The 18079-nt window shown below is 38.0% G+C and overlaps 1 protein-coding gene across 1 annotated transcript in view; it reads left to right on the forward strand.

Annotated features, from left to right (window-relative positions):
• The window catches only part of LOC122806082 (extracellular calcium-sensing receptor-like), a 172542-nt gene that overhangs the window by 40789 nt on the left and 113674 nt on the right, over positions 1-18079 (forward strand). Inside the window, exon 2 of the mRNA XM_044076320.1 lies at positions 1233-1524. Within this exon, the coding sequence (XP_043932255.1) occupies positions 1233-1524 (292 nt within the window). The remainder of the gene's footprint in view (positions 1-1232; positions 1525-18079) is intronic.

Here is an 18079-nt window from a genome sequence, read left to right on the forward strand (position 1 = left end):
GAGATTGACTTGAGAGTGTGCTGGGTTTCTGTTGAAAATGAACCCTTGCTTCTTGCTAGAAGCTCTACGTGAATGCATTTTGAGCACTTTAAAAACTTTCTTAGACAAGCAGAAACTTTAACAAATTTAAGAAGAATTCATCTTTACTCAGTGTTTTTTTGTTCATTCTGGCAGTGGGCTTTAGGCTGCCCCAGCTTGGTTTAGCTTGCTTTGGGTAGCTATCAATTCATGAGACTTGTGGTTTTGCCATATAATGCAGTTCTTAAATGCCATACATTTGAAACCTGCATTTTCTTAAAAATGCATTTAATTTGGTTAATATTCAGAAGAGTTCTAACAAAAGAATGATAGACTGAAGGTATACAGAAAAATAAAGACAATACAAAATGCTGGTCATTCTTAACCTACTATGGAATTTAAATGTACAGATTGGGATTGCAGCTGTCCCAGCCATGATGCTATGCATGCAGAATTACCACTGAAAGTCTGAGTTTGTATCTGTAACCCAATGAATAGTGAAACTGGCATGTGAATTCCAGAAATATATTGTAAGTTTGTGTCTGTCGTATCTTGGAGTTTTCACCATTCTCTGAGGTACACTGACCCCACAGTTGGTATAAATAAGTAGCCAGACTGTGGGAAATTTTTAAAGATTTTTACAAGTTTGAGATTCACTGTCTTATTTAGGCAGCCATAGTTTATTTTGTAGTTACAAGGCTTGCAGTTACTGGTCTCACATTTACATGATGGAAATTACTGAAGAGGATGGCTATGGAACAGACAAATTAGAGCTGCTGTTTGCCACTGTGTGCCTGCAAATTACACAATGACAAATGGGAGATGATGTTATGGATATGGATGCAACACTGATACTGACAGCTTGGAATTCTTTCATTGTGGGTAGACAAGGACCCCGTGACTCATATAGTAATCATGCTGTCCTAACTAGCAGGAGAAGCTAAACTTCTTTGTTAATTAGTATCCTATTTCTTAATAGATCTTAGTGGAGATGCTTTATGTCAGCTCACACAATAACCATTTTTTATTAAAAAATACTTCTAGAATCTTCCATAAAAACAAAGCATCTTTCTTACATCTTCAGCTACTTCCCATAATTATTGTATAGCTCCTTTTACAAAACATTTGTTCTGCTGGACTTTTCATTTACTGTACTCAGATGTTAGTATTTACCTCGACTGATTTGCTTTAAGCCTTTTGTCTTTGTCTTTCAGCTTCATCATACCAATGTTTAAAATGATGCAGGGCATGATTTATGCAATTGAAGAAGTCAACAGCAATCTACATCTCTTACCAAACATCACCCTGGGCTTCAGCATTTATGATTCCTGTGATACAATAAAAAGAGCTCTTGAAGGAACTCTGTGGTTACTTTCTGGCCATGGAGAGACAATACCTAACTATCTTTGCCAAAGAAAGCCTCCGATAACTGCAATTATTGGAGAGTCACGATCCCAGGTTTCAATTCCAATGGCTCGTATACTAGGATTATACATGTTTCCTCAGGTATTTCCGCTTTTTCTTGTTTAGGTTTTAGTCAAAAATCACTGTTTTTAATGAGCACAGCAAATAGGACAATAAAATGTGTACGAAGTAAACATGGAACTTGATTGCAACAAGCAAAAGGAAAAAAAGCAAAACCTATTCATGAAGCACAAACTAAAAAATAGAAAAATGTCACGGTGAATGAAGCCATTTTTTTAACCTAACAAGAAATGCACATCGGCATATTTGTCAGTACAGCCAAGATATTATGACTGCAGCATCACTAAGAAATCTAGTTAATATGAAATTATAGTAACATGAAATTATATATGATATAAAAGTAACTTGCTACAACCATTATTCTGAAAGGTAGACATAAAAGAAAAGATACTTTTGTCTGGAGAATAACTGAAATATTTGTTTCCTTAGCCTATAATAAATTAAAAAAAAAACATGTTCGCTGTTCACCAATACTTTATTCACCAGTTAAATTTGTGATTGGTGAACAGCAAACATGATTTGAGGTGGTTTCAATTTGTTTCCATAGGATATAATAATTAGATTATTATACTTTAAAATTTGGTATCAGGCTATCATCCTATAGACTGTAAAGATATTTCAAAGAGAGATTAGAAAAAATGTTAAAATTGACTTTGGTTAGTGTAAGCCATTGAGGAAATACGTGGAATTTTAATAAAATGAAGATGAAAATTAAAAGCTATAGAGAAGACGTCTCTCTGCACATATTATTATAGTGCAGTATTAGTAATTGCAATGTTAGGTTTCATTTTATTATTGAAGACTGAGCAGATTATATATAAGGGAGGACTAGGTCAGATGATATAAGAGATGCCTGCTTTTAGTAGCAGTGCAGTAAAAACATGCTGGTCTTTTCCCAGGAAAATACATAGTATTTTTAGAACAGGTGAAGTATGCATTATTAAATATCATACATTGTATGTAATATTTTTTTGAGAATGATGTTAAATAAAAGTGGACTGAAGCTCAGACCATATAAATCTCTTAAACTGTAGTATCATTGTTTCCCAAAATAAATAGCTCTGAGCTTATGAACTGAAATAAGCAAATTTTTGAATATAGTTTACGAGACAGAATAGAATTGTTAAGAAACTGAAAGTGAGTACATTTTTTCTAAGTTAACTGGAGATGCTTTGTTTTATATTCAGTATATTCCAAATAATATTTATTTATTTACATTTTTTGACTGTGTTAGTATATCGACAGAGTTAGTAAGTCTCAGTCACACATTCAAGTTGTATTGTTAAGAAGTCTCAAATTTTACAGACCTATTTTCCTCCTTAGGTTAATTTTACATTTGAAAATGATAGAATTATTCCAGATCATAACACTACTACTTTGTCATGACAAATTTGACAGTGAATATATCTGACATTGTACACCAATCAGACGTATTTCAGTGATATACCATTATTCACTGTTGTACTCTCGGTTTGTGATTTTTTTTTTTAGTCAGTGTCTTTATCAGTCTTGGGACAAGTCCATAGTCACTTTGATTGCACAGGATAAGGGAGTTGTCATTCCTTTTGGTGTTCAGGAAGTGAATAGCATATCTGCACAATGTAATCCAGGAGATGTAAACTAGGCTTTCCTATTCCATACCTAAGGGCTGAACCCAACTGACAAAAATAAATAACTAGATAAACAGGTATAGGCAAATATATATATATATACACTTTCACTAATTCCTAGTTGGATGACTCCACTTCAGCGAAACGGCTTTAAACCAAAAGCACAGACTACCAAAATCCTTTCCCTGTGAAACGAACCACTTGGCCACCAGGGTGAATATTGCTCTTTTTCCAGTGCAGTACAGTCTCAGAGTTGGTGTATTTAATTGGGGTGGTGTGAGGTGGGTTTAGTTTTGTTCTGCTGAGATTTTTTCAGTGGTGGCTAAGTGGTTCGTTTCACAGAGAAAGGATTTCAGTAGTCCGTGCTTTCAGTTTAAAGCCGTTTCTCTGAAGTGGAGTCAGCCAACTAGGAATAGGTGAACTGTAATTTCTATGAGTCAAAGAAGACCCATATATATATATATATATATATATATATATATATATCAGTATATAAATTAATGACTATCAGTTCTTTTTTTAGATGTTCATGTGGGCCAGACTTGACCTAAGTCATTTAACCTGGTGATGAGCAAACTTCAATCCAGCAAACCTTTTACAGGAAACCCCCACCTAATCCTGTAGTTGAACTCCACCCTTGGGTTGCTTTTCTCCCTACAATATGGTTCCAGTATTTTGTAAATACCAGAAACCTGCTTGTGTTTTATAAAACTTTTATTTCATTTCCTTGGAATCAAAGGAAGGGAAAGCCCACCCACTTTTTTGTCAGCTTAAAGGAAAACCCCACCTTCTCCTACAGTTTAATGCAATCCTTAGGTTACTTTTCTCCCTACAATATGGTTCCAGTATTATGTAGGTGCCAGAAACCTACTTGAACTTTTATAAAATTTTCATTTCCTTGCCTTGGAATTAAAGGAAGGAAAACTCACACACTTTTTTTAAGCTTAACTTCTCACATATTTTGTTGAGGAATTTATCCCCACCTGCAAGACATACCACAGACACAGAGAAATCTGTAGTTTTCTCTAAGTACTGCTGACAATCTTATATGGGCAATTATTCCAGCTGATGTCAGGAGCACAGCAGCTGATATAAAAAAGACAGACATGTAAAACTGTTTTCCACTGTCTCTATTGTAGAGAGGAAGAGAACTTACACTGATTCACAGCTGCTTCCAATGTAGCCATGCCTTGCATAGCAAAACAGAGCAATTAGATCATCTGGGGGTTCAAAGGCAGTTGTCATATCTTCTAACAAATATTAACAAGCAACACTGCAGTATTGAAAAGCTAGCCTTCAGACTTTGTGTTGGTTGTTTATACTGCTTTATATATCTTATCTGCAGGAAGTGAGACAGGTGGCAACCTTATCAACTAAGTGCACTGATATAGTTTATAAGAAGTGTTTTTGATGCTTTTTGTAACATTCTTTCAAGGGAGGATGCCTATCTGATGTACAGATCCATAGAAAGAGACATCTTCTACTGACTTTGAGTCAGTCCATAAACAGGTGGAGTGTATGAGCATTTTCTGCTGTACAAAGGAAATGTAACCATTGATGGCAACCATGACATACAGCTGACTTTACTTTAGCTTACATGTGCTCTGTGCTCTTTTATTAAAATATTAAGAAAGGGAAGTCAGAAGTACTTTAACTATCTCTCTCTCTCTGAAGTACATGTGTGTTGCACACATCTTACATGTATGTATAGAAACATATGAGTGTGTGCATTTAATGGAGAAACAGATTATATTCCTGTGTTCGTGTGTGTGTGTGTGTGTGTGTGTGTGTGTGTGTGTGTGTGTGTCTGTGTGTGTCTGTGTGTGTGTGCATGCGCGTGTGCATGCGCCATGTGCATGTGGGTGCTGGCATGCAAATATACCCCTACTTACACTTCACCTCCCAATCTGCAGTTAAGTCAGTTTTTCATGTAGAAAATCCCTTTAAATTATCTGTATTGTATGCTGCAATCACCAAAACTGTCTATTAATTTGATATGAGTCCCTTTAATGCATGTATAGTACACAGTACAGTTAATTCATTGTTTAAGTCTTGAGACAGCTCTGTTAAAAAATATATAAATGCTTTTGCTTTAATAGATATTTTACACATTGTCATAATAACTTTGTATATATAACCATGGAGATTTCTTCTATTGAAAAGGGATTTTAATTCCCAGTTAGACTTTCCCAGTAAAGACATGTAAATAAGTAAGTAAACAATGGGAGTGATGGGGCTGAAGCTCCAGGCTCACACATATGAAATAAGCCGGGTCTTTGTATTTTCACATTAGTCTGAAATCATATGCTATTTAAACACTAAATAGGCCACTTACAATTTTCAGCTCCATATCCACTAGGCACAATCCAGCACCAAGTGCAGGTGAGGCAGAGTATGACTAAACTACCAAGCAAAGAGACAGAGAGAGTGGAACACTGACATAATGAAACCAAACACTGCATTTTTCATTAATCAGTTTATTAATATTTGGGTACTTGATTGTGGCATTCATGCATTACATAGTAAATTTGTTAAGCAGTGCTACGTAAGGAAAACAACTGCCATATGACCTGAATGGGAAGACTAAAAGCACAACACAAAGAGCAGACAAGATGTGACTGAAGTGTGTAAAGGACAGGAGTCAAAGTGATGCAGCAGTTCCTGTGCAACACTGGGAATAACAATGGGAGTAAATGTGCTGACAACGTACACTACAATGCTTCTTAAAAACATTAAGTGCATTATCAACATATCATATTTCTTACAGTTGTGCAACAGGTGAAGAAAACAGATTAGCAGAAATTCTTGAATTTGTGCTATTCCTTTTTATCATTGTATATGGGAATATCTTTTCTTCTTCTTCTGGCTTTTCCCGGTTAGGGGTCGCCACAGCAGATCATCTGTCCGCTCATGATTGGCAGTGGAGTTTTACAGTGTCTAGTTGCCAGCCCAGTGCCCAACCTTCCACAGAAGGCACACACATTCACACACTCACACCTATGGCCAATTTAGAGTGTCTAATTCATCTACTGCATGTCTTTGGGATGTGGGAGGAAACCCACGCGACCACAGGGAGGACATGCAGACTCCGCACAGAAGGCACCCCAGCTGAGAATCGAACCGGAGAACCTCTTGCTGTGAGGTGACAATGCTAACCGCTGCACCACCATAGCCATGATATATATATGGGTGTGTGTGTGTGTGTGTGTGTGTGTGTGTGTGTGTGTGTGTGTGTGTGTGTGTGTGTGTGTGTGTGTGTGTGTGTGTGTCATATTGTGAAAGGAACATCTTTATTTGGCAGCCAAGTGCTTGTCTCACTGGCATTGCCTGTGCTTATACCGGTCACCAAATTGTAGTACTGAAAATGCTTAATTAGTGACGGTGCTAATGTGTGTTTTTGAAGAAAGTATGAGTCAGTTGTGCTACATGGCATAAAGAAATTCCATTTGAAAAATAAAGCACTTGCATTAAAATATGGACACCCATCTATTATTCAACAAATTATGACCAACCTTATTTTCTTCAACTTGTGCTGATTGAAGTAAAAAAAAATACTTGCAGCACCTCAAGATGTGTCACAGAGAAAGAAACCATGTAATTGGCCATAAAAATATAAACATTTTATAGTCTGACAGTTGTGGAGTTTGCCAGGGATAGACTGACATATTTGGCCATTGCTCACTTTAGTGGTAGTATTGTTAATCTATGCACATCATTTCATATGAGATGATTACAGAATGGCTTGCCAGACAGTAACCTGGGGAAACCATGCAAAGGACAAAACATACACCAATGACAAACAGAGCAACAGAATATCACCGATAATGTAATATGGTATAGTCAACTGTGGGAAATGCTCTGAAAATGGGATGGAATGGAGCAGGAAAAGACATCGCAGAAAGGAAATCTTCTGTACATTTAGGATATCACCACTGCAGTTTTGACTGGGAAAAAACAAAAGATTAACAAGCAGTAAAAAGCTACTCATTTCCTTGGACATGTTAAAATAGCACACAACAGACTGACAATGTATACAACGTATTCGTACTGAACTGTAACTTTATTGCTGACCAAACACTTCTTTCTAGATTATTTCAATTCACCATAACATGAAAAAATATTGTCAAGTACGATGCTTCCTTCAAATGTCTCATATCAAAGCTGTCCTGTGTTTGCATTTTCTGCACAGTTTATATACTTTTCAGATCAGACAGAATAATCTTAACTGAATCTTTTTTGACATATTTTTGGTGTGTCTGTAGTTATCATGTCTGCCCCACCAGTTTATGTTCCTTTCTGTTTTTCTGAAATCTGTAACGTCTCTTTAAGTTCCTTTTTCATGCACAATTTTATCAACAATTCTTTGTATTGACCATATGAGTCTCATAAAGCTGCATGTATGACGCATAGAAAGCTCTTTTTCATGTCTCACAGGATGCCATATATAGTTAAACTTTAAGCCCACACACCAACTGTTACTAATTAAGCAAATATTTTAACTTTACTACATGCTTTGCACTTTAATCAGCTGCTAAGCTGGACATTTTGTGCCCTTGAATACACACTTTTGATCTATGTGATTATACAATATAATGCTAAAGTGTCATTGATAATGCTGGAAGAAAATATTTTATTTTTATATAATATCTATCAGGACATTTATTGACACTCACAGCTACCATATCTAATAACAGAATGAAGAAGCATAACATGGAAACAGTACTGTGATGGATGTTATGTGTACTGAAAAGGGAATAAAGGGTTGGGGGATAGGTTCATACAAAGTTACTATGCATGCAGTCCTGGAAACCATTAAGGAATGTAGCCCAAATTTCCAATAGCCCCAAAGCATTGCCTGGTTACGTTATTTGCTGAAAGTGACATAGTAGGAAAATGAAGATGGAAAAATTCAAGCCATGTACTCTTAGCACTGGAGGCAGAACTTTAGCCCTTTACACTTAATGAGACATTGCAATTTCGTTCAGTGGAGCAGGAATGGGTTGCTGCATGTCTCAATTCACTGATGATTGTAACCTTCAGGAGTGCAGTTTCCTACAAAAGTACACAGTAATTTCCAAGTCTTACAGAGCTCAGAGCATGAGTCGTAATTATATTATTACCAAAGAGTCAGTTTTGATGAAGACTGATTGTGTTGTACGTTAACAAACCAGTTAATGAGTAGAATAACATTAAAAGAGAAAAGCATAATGCTAGAAGACACCTGTGCTGCAATCCATAGGTAAGGAATATAAAGCTGGCAATATTTGGTTACAGAATCACAAAACAGCATTGGTTCATAGGTTCATAGGTAGGTACTAAGCTATCTGCCTGAGGGCATTTATAAGCCTAGCCAGAATTTGTTGGCTTTCGCCTCCCTTTTAACTTAGTTTCCTGGGCCTCTGTCTAGCAGGGCCATTGAGGTGATCCCCGGGGTGAATTTACAATTTCCCATCCACTCGTCAAGATTTCTCTTGAAGAGTGTTAGTGAGGTGCTCTGCCTAACATAAACTGGGACTCTATTCCAGAGCGAGGGAAGTCTCTGGGACAGGAATCTATCCCTCCAGCATGTCCTGTTTATTGTTGTGTTGAGGTTTAATTCACTGGAGCGTGTGGCTCTCAGAGATTTGGTTTCCTTGAGATGGAGCATGTCCATTAATTCTGGGTTGGACATGGCCTTATACGTCAGGTAGAGATCACCTCTGAGCAAGCAGTAAGCAACTGAGTAGAGCTGGAGTTTCTTTAGCCGAGCTGCATAGGGCATCTGTTTGAGGCCCACGATCCTCTCGGTGAGGTACTTCTGTGGCCTTTCCAGCTGTTGCAGGTGTTGAGTAAGGTACATTCCAAATGGGGCATTGTACTCTATTATGGGCCTAATGAGTGATGAGTAGAGGGGCACAATGACCTCTCTTGATCTAGATGTGAACCCTTTCATGATTAGGTGGGCTACATAGAAGGAATTTCTAACCATTTCGGCAATGTGGTTATCAAAGGAGAGGTTGCTATCTACCTGTGTCCCCAGGTCCCTAATTACATCTTCCGTACTTTGTGGATTACCACCTATGTGATAATTCTTGGGCACTTTGTTTTTCCCAAAGGGGATGACTATGCATTTTTTAGCATTTAGCTTGAGGCCATGGTTCTGACACCAGGTATCTGTCTCTGTGAGACCCTTCTGGAGGATGTCTGTGTCAGCCAGAGAGTCTATTATGGCCCCCAGTTTGCAGTCATCTGCGAACCTGGTTAGCCATAGTCCTCACGTGCTTGCCTGTACCTCGGAGAAGTATATATCGAACAGGAGGGGTCCCAGGACCGAGCCCTGTGGGACACCACTTGTGACTGGTTTAGAGTCGGACATGGCACCCGCAACTCTGATCATGTGTGTTCTATCCGTGAGCCAGTTGGCAACAACTCTCGTGACATAGGGGTTAATGTTCAAGCTGGTGAGTTTATTTATGATGCCAGAGTGGGTAATGGTGTTGAAGGCCTTAGCGAGGTCCAGGTAGGCTGTGTGGACTGCAAGGAGAAAAAGAAAAATTAGTTATAAAACAAATGCAACTGATACAGAATTTCCTACAATATTTATCCCCCCCACCAAAAGAAAATCCTCCCACTTCCCACTGCAGTGACCGGGGAATAGAATAATGTGCCATTGTCAAAGAGTCAGGTTTGTAGAAGAGTGATTTTTCTGTGCTTCAGCAAATCACTGTATGAGAATGCCTAGAAAAGATAGAAAATATAATGCCACAAGGCATCTGTGCCTCAGAAAAAATAGTTATCTGAAGTCAAAGAATAGAAAGTCGGTCATAGTTTGTTATAGACTTACTTAGTAAGGGGGGGACATGACATTAGTTATAAAATAAATGGAAATAAAGCATTTTCTACAATATTAGTATACTGTAAAACAAGATCTGATACACACACAAGTGAGGGCCATTTAAGAAATAAAAGAAGCAGTCCTGTTACAGAAGGTATATGAGGTGACAGTGACAGACACTAATCCCATAATATGTCAATGACATGGGAATACCCCACTACTTCCTTATGTCTAGCATGACTCGTATAAAGTAGACTTGAAATGGATTATGGAAAGGTGGTTTGAAGAAAAACAAGATCATGTTGATATATCAAGCCCCATTGGCAGCCATTTTATGGAAAACATTAAAATTCTATTAGAAGCACTCAGTGTCATTCTGAGATGTTAAAATAGCTCAGAAAACAAGGACAGATTTTTGAGTTGTAAGGAGCAGTTTTCCTTTTTTGTAATATATCAGTGTATATACTGCAGTATTATTTTTGTGCTATAATTACACAGTGTTAGGATGACATCTACTGGCCTTTTAATTATTATCACCATAGCCTGAATTACTGTCCAGTGCCTTTTATTTTGCTGTAAACACAGTGTGAATGAGATGCTTGAGCCTCTATGCCAAATGTCCATCAACCCACACATGGTTCTTGGTTGGTGCATTGTCATGTTTATTATAAGTGTTAATGTTGGCTGCAGATAAATATTTTTTATGACTTCTGTCAGTCAGAAGGTTATATAGTTGTTTGTGGTTTTGCCTAGACAATACATCATGCTATTACTTGCTACAGAATTTATCAGATGTGTGTGACTGATTGTAGGGTTCTGCATTATTTCTTTTTCCTTTACATTTCCGTTCAATGGTCCTGGAAGCTCTTAGCTAAAGTGATACAGGTCTTCACTGTTCATGTCCCCTGAACTTTTTTATTAGGAAATTTAGTAAGTGTTTTCCTTACTGTTATACCATTAGTTTATTATATATTGTAGCAGTATTACTCAGAGATTCACTGCTATTGTACTAAAATCTATCTGCTGTATCTGTTTATTGTGACAGCTTTTTCTTTCTCTAGTTCTTTTAATTCTGGTAAACATTCAGAAACTTCTAAGCACCAATAAAGTCATACCTCAGCAATAATAGGTGGTAACTTTGGTTTAAAAATAATTTCATCAGATATTAGTGGTCTTTCTACACTGGTAAAGTAAAGAGCTTATCTCTGCATACTTAATAAATACAAATATAAAACAGTAGTCCTGCTCGAAATAAAATAAGTAAGGCTATCGCTGACCATTTACGTAAAGTGTGAAGGTGGTGGAGTATCTCAAGTTGTGATAAATCTGCAAAAAGAGGGGTTACAGTTGCAAACCACTGAAGACTACAGTGCATATGTTTGTAATGTCAGTAATGCACAACATTTATTAGAGTGGGAGAATGAAAATTCCCTAGATTAAAATGTCTGTAACCTCACCTGGGGTGAAAATATCTGGACCTAGTTCTTACAAACTTGGCTCTGGCCTGCTCTCTGCCCATGGTTTGTCCCTCATGTGTTAAATCTGATCACCAGCTTCGTACCTTTACCCTTAGGACATCCTCTCCCATAATTACCAACATCACTCTAGAGACTTCAAAAAACAAACCAACCTTTTACAACTGTACAACATAATCAAAACATTTTCCCATACAAGCCCCAGCATGGAACCAGTAAATGCTGCCACCTGTGTCAATGATTTTTATCTTCATTTAGATAAATAAATTGATAGGTCTGTCCCCGCAAGGACCAAATACAGTGGCAAACTCAATAACAACTCCCTGGTGTCAGTAGATATAAATAAACTTTATAACAGAAGGAAGCAACTGCTTAGATTACCTTGTAAGGCCAGAACCTCTCATCACAACAAGAATATAAAATGACTCACGAGGAAGCTGTTGAAAAGAAGCTGAAGACAGCCATTAAGCAAAACAAAGCTGCTCATGAATATAGGCTTGTTTCTGAGGCTAAAGATAATTAAAGTACTTCGGTTATGTTATAAAGCTAAAGAATAATTAATATCACTAAGCAGAATGTATCTGTACTAGTACCTCCTATTCATATCCTAAAAACATCGCCAATATATTGGCTATGATGTCTGTTGCAAATTTCTTGCCTGAAACTATCATCCCCACCTCAAACATACCAGAGTCCACCTCCCATCTCCATTGGTCATATCCTTAAAGTGCTCACCAAAACAAAAGCATACTTCTTTAATGGGTCCCAACTACATTCCAGATTATCTTATAAACAGTGTTAAGTAGGCCCTTGCTAATCCAGTCCTTAAGTTGCTCAACCTAAGCCTTGTCACAGACCATGTTCTTGATCAATGGCAAACTGTGGCAGGATGCCCCTTCATAAGGGTGACCCAGTAGCCATATTAATATTGTCTGGAAAGCCATAGAATGCATCATCACTGACCTCATAAACCAGGACATTAAGAAAATAATCAGGCTTGAAAAACAACAATTCAAATTTGTTAAGGGCAGGTCATAACTCTTAAATCTTGTGAACTTCTTTGAAAAGGTCATGCAAACCATGGACAATGGTCACATTCTTCACTCTGCCTACTTGATCTTGCAAATGCATTTGATGACATACCATATGGTGGAAATGTAAGCAATCTAATAACCTTCAGCATGGATCCCTATGTGGTAAAATGGGCAACAAACTGGTTCACTGACAAAACTTATGTTGCCAGAGTCAGCAATGCCTCTCAGTTAAGGAAAAAGTGATCAGTGGCATTCCCCACTGGCTCTGTATTGGTTCCCCTCCTTTTGGTATTTATTTCTTTGACCGCAGCACTGACAACAAGGACCTCTGAATGACTACATTCACACAGATAATTGCAAGCTAGGAATAGTTGTCAGATCAACAAATGATGCCAATTCCAGCAGAACCATCACGCATTAACAATGGTGCACTGATAAAATGCTTAGACTAAATGCTAAGAGATGCAGTATCATCTGCTTTGGAAAACAACAAACTTCAACCACCTACTGTATCAGTGACGGCTTACGCTGCAGTATGTCTGTCAGAGATCTGGGTAGATGACTCCTTCTGCTTTGTACCATGTAGCAACTGTAGTCAGGACGTCCTTCTATAGATCATAATTAATCACTGGCAGCATCACTTCCAAAGCCAAGAAAGTTATTGTTCCTTTGTACTCTGCCCTGGTTAGACCCATTATAAAATATAATGCACTCTTTGAAAAGTATCTCACTAGACATATCAAAAACTCAAAAAACACAGAGGTGCCTGCAGACACTTAGAAAACATAGTGTCCCAGGGGAAAAAACATAAGGAAAGATGGGTGAGCAGGATTAAAACAAGGAACAGATGGCTGTTTTTAGAGCCGCTGTATTTTGTTAGGGAAGGTAATCACAATAGTCTAGGATGAGAGCTCCTTGAAACAAACAAAAGAACAGCAACAATCAGAAGTGGAAAGGCTGCAAAAGAAGGTGCAAGATCTAAAGGTAGATAAAGCATCAATTAAAGCTGAGCTGCAGGAACAGATTCACAGAGTAGAGGAACTAGCAGACATAATAAAAAGTCAGGGAGAAAAGCTGGATAAACATGATAATTGGAATACAAGAGAGAGTAAGCAACAGTGAACTGGAACAATTTGTGATACAGATATTCCATGAGAAATTGGTGATATCAGTAAATAAAGAAACACCAATAGGGAAGATGCATAGAAAAAACAGACCCAGGCATATTTTGGCAAGTTTCAGTTCCGTTGCTGTAAAAATTAAATAACAAGGCAAGCAAAAAGAGTTATCCCTTTTACAGGGATGTTCATAAAGTTACTTGAAGATTACTCAGAAGCACTCTATAAGAGAAGGAAAGCTATGCCAGGGGTATTAAATGAACTAAGAATTAATTGGAACAGCTGCATGGTTGAAGTACCTAACAATTCTGGATTAATAGTAGGAAGGGGAATGGTGCAGGCTACACAATAATGAGGATGGTCAAAAGTTTAAACAAAGGTGTCACTTAGTAAAAATCTAAATGAGTTGCAAGACATGGACTGGGAGAGCAATCTTAGACATAGGAGACATGATGGAGAAATACTAGGAGGACGTGTGATATCAGATTCTGAAACCCCTACAGGGAAGAATAAATGACCAGGACACACACACAGAGACTGCATGCCAATAACAGAGACGAGTAGGAAATAAGCAAATCTCCAAGGTAAAGAGACAAGAAGATGAAGTGGATAAGGAAGAGGCATAATATGTTATTCCCCTAGTGGGTACTTTGACAAGTTGTTTTAGGGCATTTGTATTGACAAAGCACAGAAAGTTGTGTGCTGCTTTCAATGTTTTTAGTATCTTTTGTTTAGTCTTTTCCCACATATCCTTAGTTGCTGTAATAGAATCCTTATTTTAACCCATACACCAAAGTATGTCACCTTATTATATCCCAGAAATATGAGCATTGCTAAACCAATTTATGTGTGATACATACTTCACTACTGCAGCCTTTGTTTTATCTTCATTTATTTTACATCTTGAAAAAACCTGCAACTGTCTCAAAATGTTCCAGAGCAATGAATTATGCTTTTCAGGATTTAGCAAGTACAAAATTATATCACCTGCAAATAAAGCTAACTTTTCTTGATTACCATACTGGTTATATCCTGAATGTGTGAGTCCCTTATTTTCTTTGGCAATGGCATTAATTAGAAAACAATAAAGGGGGAAGAGGGTGCCAATGTCGAGTTCCTCTACTCAAACAGAGGTTGTAGAATGGGGAACTTTCCCATCTTAATTCTTGCTTCTGATCCTTCATATGTCTTCTAATTAACCTCAGTATTGTTTCATGGAATGAAAATTATGCTATTGTCATAATCATAAATACCTCATTATAAAATCTCAGCTGACTCTAATGAATGCCTTCTTTTGAACAAAACTGAACAACAATAACAGCATTTTCTTTTCCTCTCCTTCCCACTGCATTATCATTGGTCTGTTAATGTTACAAATTTTGCTTCCCATCCAGAAAACTACATTGAGCCATATTTATCAGTTTTCGCAATGGGTAGTTTAAGGTTTGGCCTTCAAGGCCTATTCCCAGAATTATGTTTCTGCTGATTGGAGGGTGTGTTATCAAACAAAATGGATGCCTTTGAGTCATGATCTGGGAGATGAGCCAGACTTTTTCCTAGCTGATGGATTGGGGGTGGTCTAGCCATGTTGAGAGATAGATTAGTATAGATTCCTACAGGTCTGGTCCAGGGTGACAAACTAGAGCTATTTGGCCTTAGTGAAGTGTGTCCACCTCTGCAGAAAAGCAGAAAATGATAGGGGCATGTGGAACCACAAAGCACCCTCATGGCTGTCTTTCGGACAACTTCCACCTCCACATCCTCAATACTAGGGGCACCTGGTATGACAGAATTAATGGGTGCAAGTCACAAGAAGAGGAAATGACAGGCATGGGGACAAAAATTATGTACAGAAAAAACTTTTGTAGACAACCATAACACCTTTTTTAGGCAAAGCCAGCCCCCTGGATATAATATCATAACAAACTCCAATTTGGCCTAGAGTAAAGCGGTTCTTTTTTATCTTTGGAGATTCAACTTAAAAATGCCTGTGCTTGAGGCCTTCCTGACCCTTGAACATACCCATATCTGCACAGTTATTGAAACCTGGTTTCATTGTATTGATAGCTGCATTCACCATCTATCATTCTTTCAGACTCACCAATTTTTGCAGGAGTGCCTTTGTATCTACAGTTGACCTGTCAGATCTCATCCTAGAACTTCTTGACTTCCTGGTCAATGTCCTCTTGATCATGACATGTACATAAATTATTTGAAAAAAGATATCCACTAAACCCAATACATTCCTTTTAGATAATACCAACTACCCATCCATCAACTGACAAAGTTACACAACTAATAATTCATACATTTAGCAGTTCTTAGATTTTGAGAATGCCTATTTCCTAGACTGCATTTTCTACCTCCCTACTCTCATGCACACATCTTCTTTCCCTTACCCTTATTTATATTGCCCATGCTTGCGCTGCGTATGTCCTCATCTTCCTCTCTAGTTAATTCCAGTCATCAGGCTTTTATCTTTGCCATTACAACCAATACTATTCCTCTCATGAAGCCTAGAGCATTTTGTGGGCCACTCCAAAGCAAACCCTTATGTTTTCTGATGACCTAAATAAATGTACAATTGGTCTATGCCCTGTTGAATATCTGGCTGAAGCTGCTCTACAATCTTCTGATTTCTACTGTCATCTAAATCATTGCATAGAGGCAGCTGTTCTGATATGCCAGAAATATAATGGGAAATTCAGGAATAAACTCTTTTGGCAAAATTCTTACTTAAACAAGTAAGAAATAGAAATATTTATAAATAGAAAAGACTGGTTGTCATGTATAAGAAATTCTCTTCCACTCACCACAAAAGGGATGTAAAACAGGTTAACAAAAATCTCAGATGCACCATTAAAAAATATAAAGCTGCATTCAAAATCAAAATTGCCCATCCACCAAAGACAATCACAAAGCCCTCCCTTATTCCCCCAGGAAACTCAAATGTAACACCCAGTATATTTCAATGCTAATTTCTAATTTGACCACATATTCTGATTCTATGACTATAGCCAACATCTACGCTGCCAAATTCAGCTCTAGTTTCACCCTGCCTACTCAGCCGAAAGTCCCCTCCATGGCCCACCAAACTATACCTCCTTCCAAAATTGTTCTGATGAAGCCTGGTATTTGGACTGGGTGAAAGCGCTTAACAGGAATTTTGTAACAGTGGAAGTCTTTTTGTGAAGCTCTTATAAAATCGTTTTTCATCTTGGTATTTTACCTGTGTGGAGATCATTCGTGGGTCTACTGTCCTGTGTGCCGTGGTGTTTGCAGTAGTTTTCATGTGTGTGCTTTGATATCCTTCTAAAATTGCTTTTGATCAAGTTCTATTTGTACTATTGAAAATAAAACACGGTACTTGGCAGCCTCCTGCTAAATACCATACATAGCTTTATTGTCCCCTTCTAAACCTGTTTAACCTTAGCTTCTCCACTGGTTACATAACAGACAGAGAACTGCCATAGTGGTATAATTACATTAGGGTGTCCTCACCACAGATCCAGGTAATTACAGATCCGTAAGTCTTACCAGTATCATCTGTAAAGCTATGGAGGGTATCATAGTTTTGCTCATAAAGACATACACAGAAAACCTTCAGTCCCTCGATCCAGTTCAATGGAGCATTGTCAAAGGTAGTTCCTGTCTACTAAATAGGATCATAAGAGGTTACTCGGCTAATGGCCCTGGGGCCCTTAGAAGCCTAGCCAAGAGTTTAACCCCAAAAAGAAGCCTCAGTCAGCACTTGTCACCCATGTCAAAGAGGGACACAGGTGGAACCCCTGGGACAAATTAGTGGTTTCCCATCCACTCATCAAGGTTGCTCTTGAAGTGAGTCAGCGAGGTACTCTGACATACATTAGAAGTCTATTACAGAGATGGGGCAGCCTCTGGGAGACAAAACTGTATCTCCAGCAGGTTTTGTTGATGTCACATATTAGATTCAGTCCTTTTAAGCAGGTAATGCACGAGGAACTAGACTTATGGATATGGAGCATTGCCTTGTAGGCGAGACACAGATCACCTCTGAGCAATCTGTATGATACCAAGTATAGTGTAGTGATTTGAGCCTGTCCACACAGGACAGGTGTTGGAGATCATTGATTCTCTTTGTGAGGTATTTCTGTGGCCTTTCCAGTTGGTGCAGATGTTTGGAGAGGTATATACCAAACAGGGCATTATACTCAATTATTGGTCTAATGACGGGGGAGTATAGGATGCAATCCCTTTACTTATGAGTTGAACCAAGTAAAAGGCTTTTCTGGCCACTGCTGCTACATGATGGTTGAATGTGAGATTGTTATCAACCTGAGTACCCAGGTATAATTGATTTCTTCAGTAGGCTAAAATAATGAATGGACATGGGTCACTTTGTACATGCTACCTATCTGGGCATAGCTAAATCCTTCAATAAAACCCTCTGTGCAGGTATTAACAAACTCTCACCCTATTTGTTGTTAATCCCAGTGTCATCCATTGAATAGCAAACTGGCTCACTGGCAAGACTCAACAACACTAG

The sequence above is a fragment of the Protopterus annectens genome, chromosome 7.part0 (genome assembly GCF_019279795.1).
Source record: "Protopterus annectens isolate FY-2018-M chromosome 7.part0, PAN1.0, whole genome shotgun sequence".
NCBI lineage: Eukaryota > Metazoa > Chordata > Ceratodontiformes > Protopteridae > Protopterus > Protopterus annectens.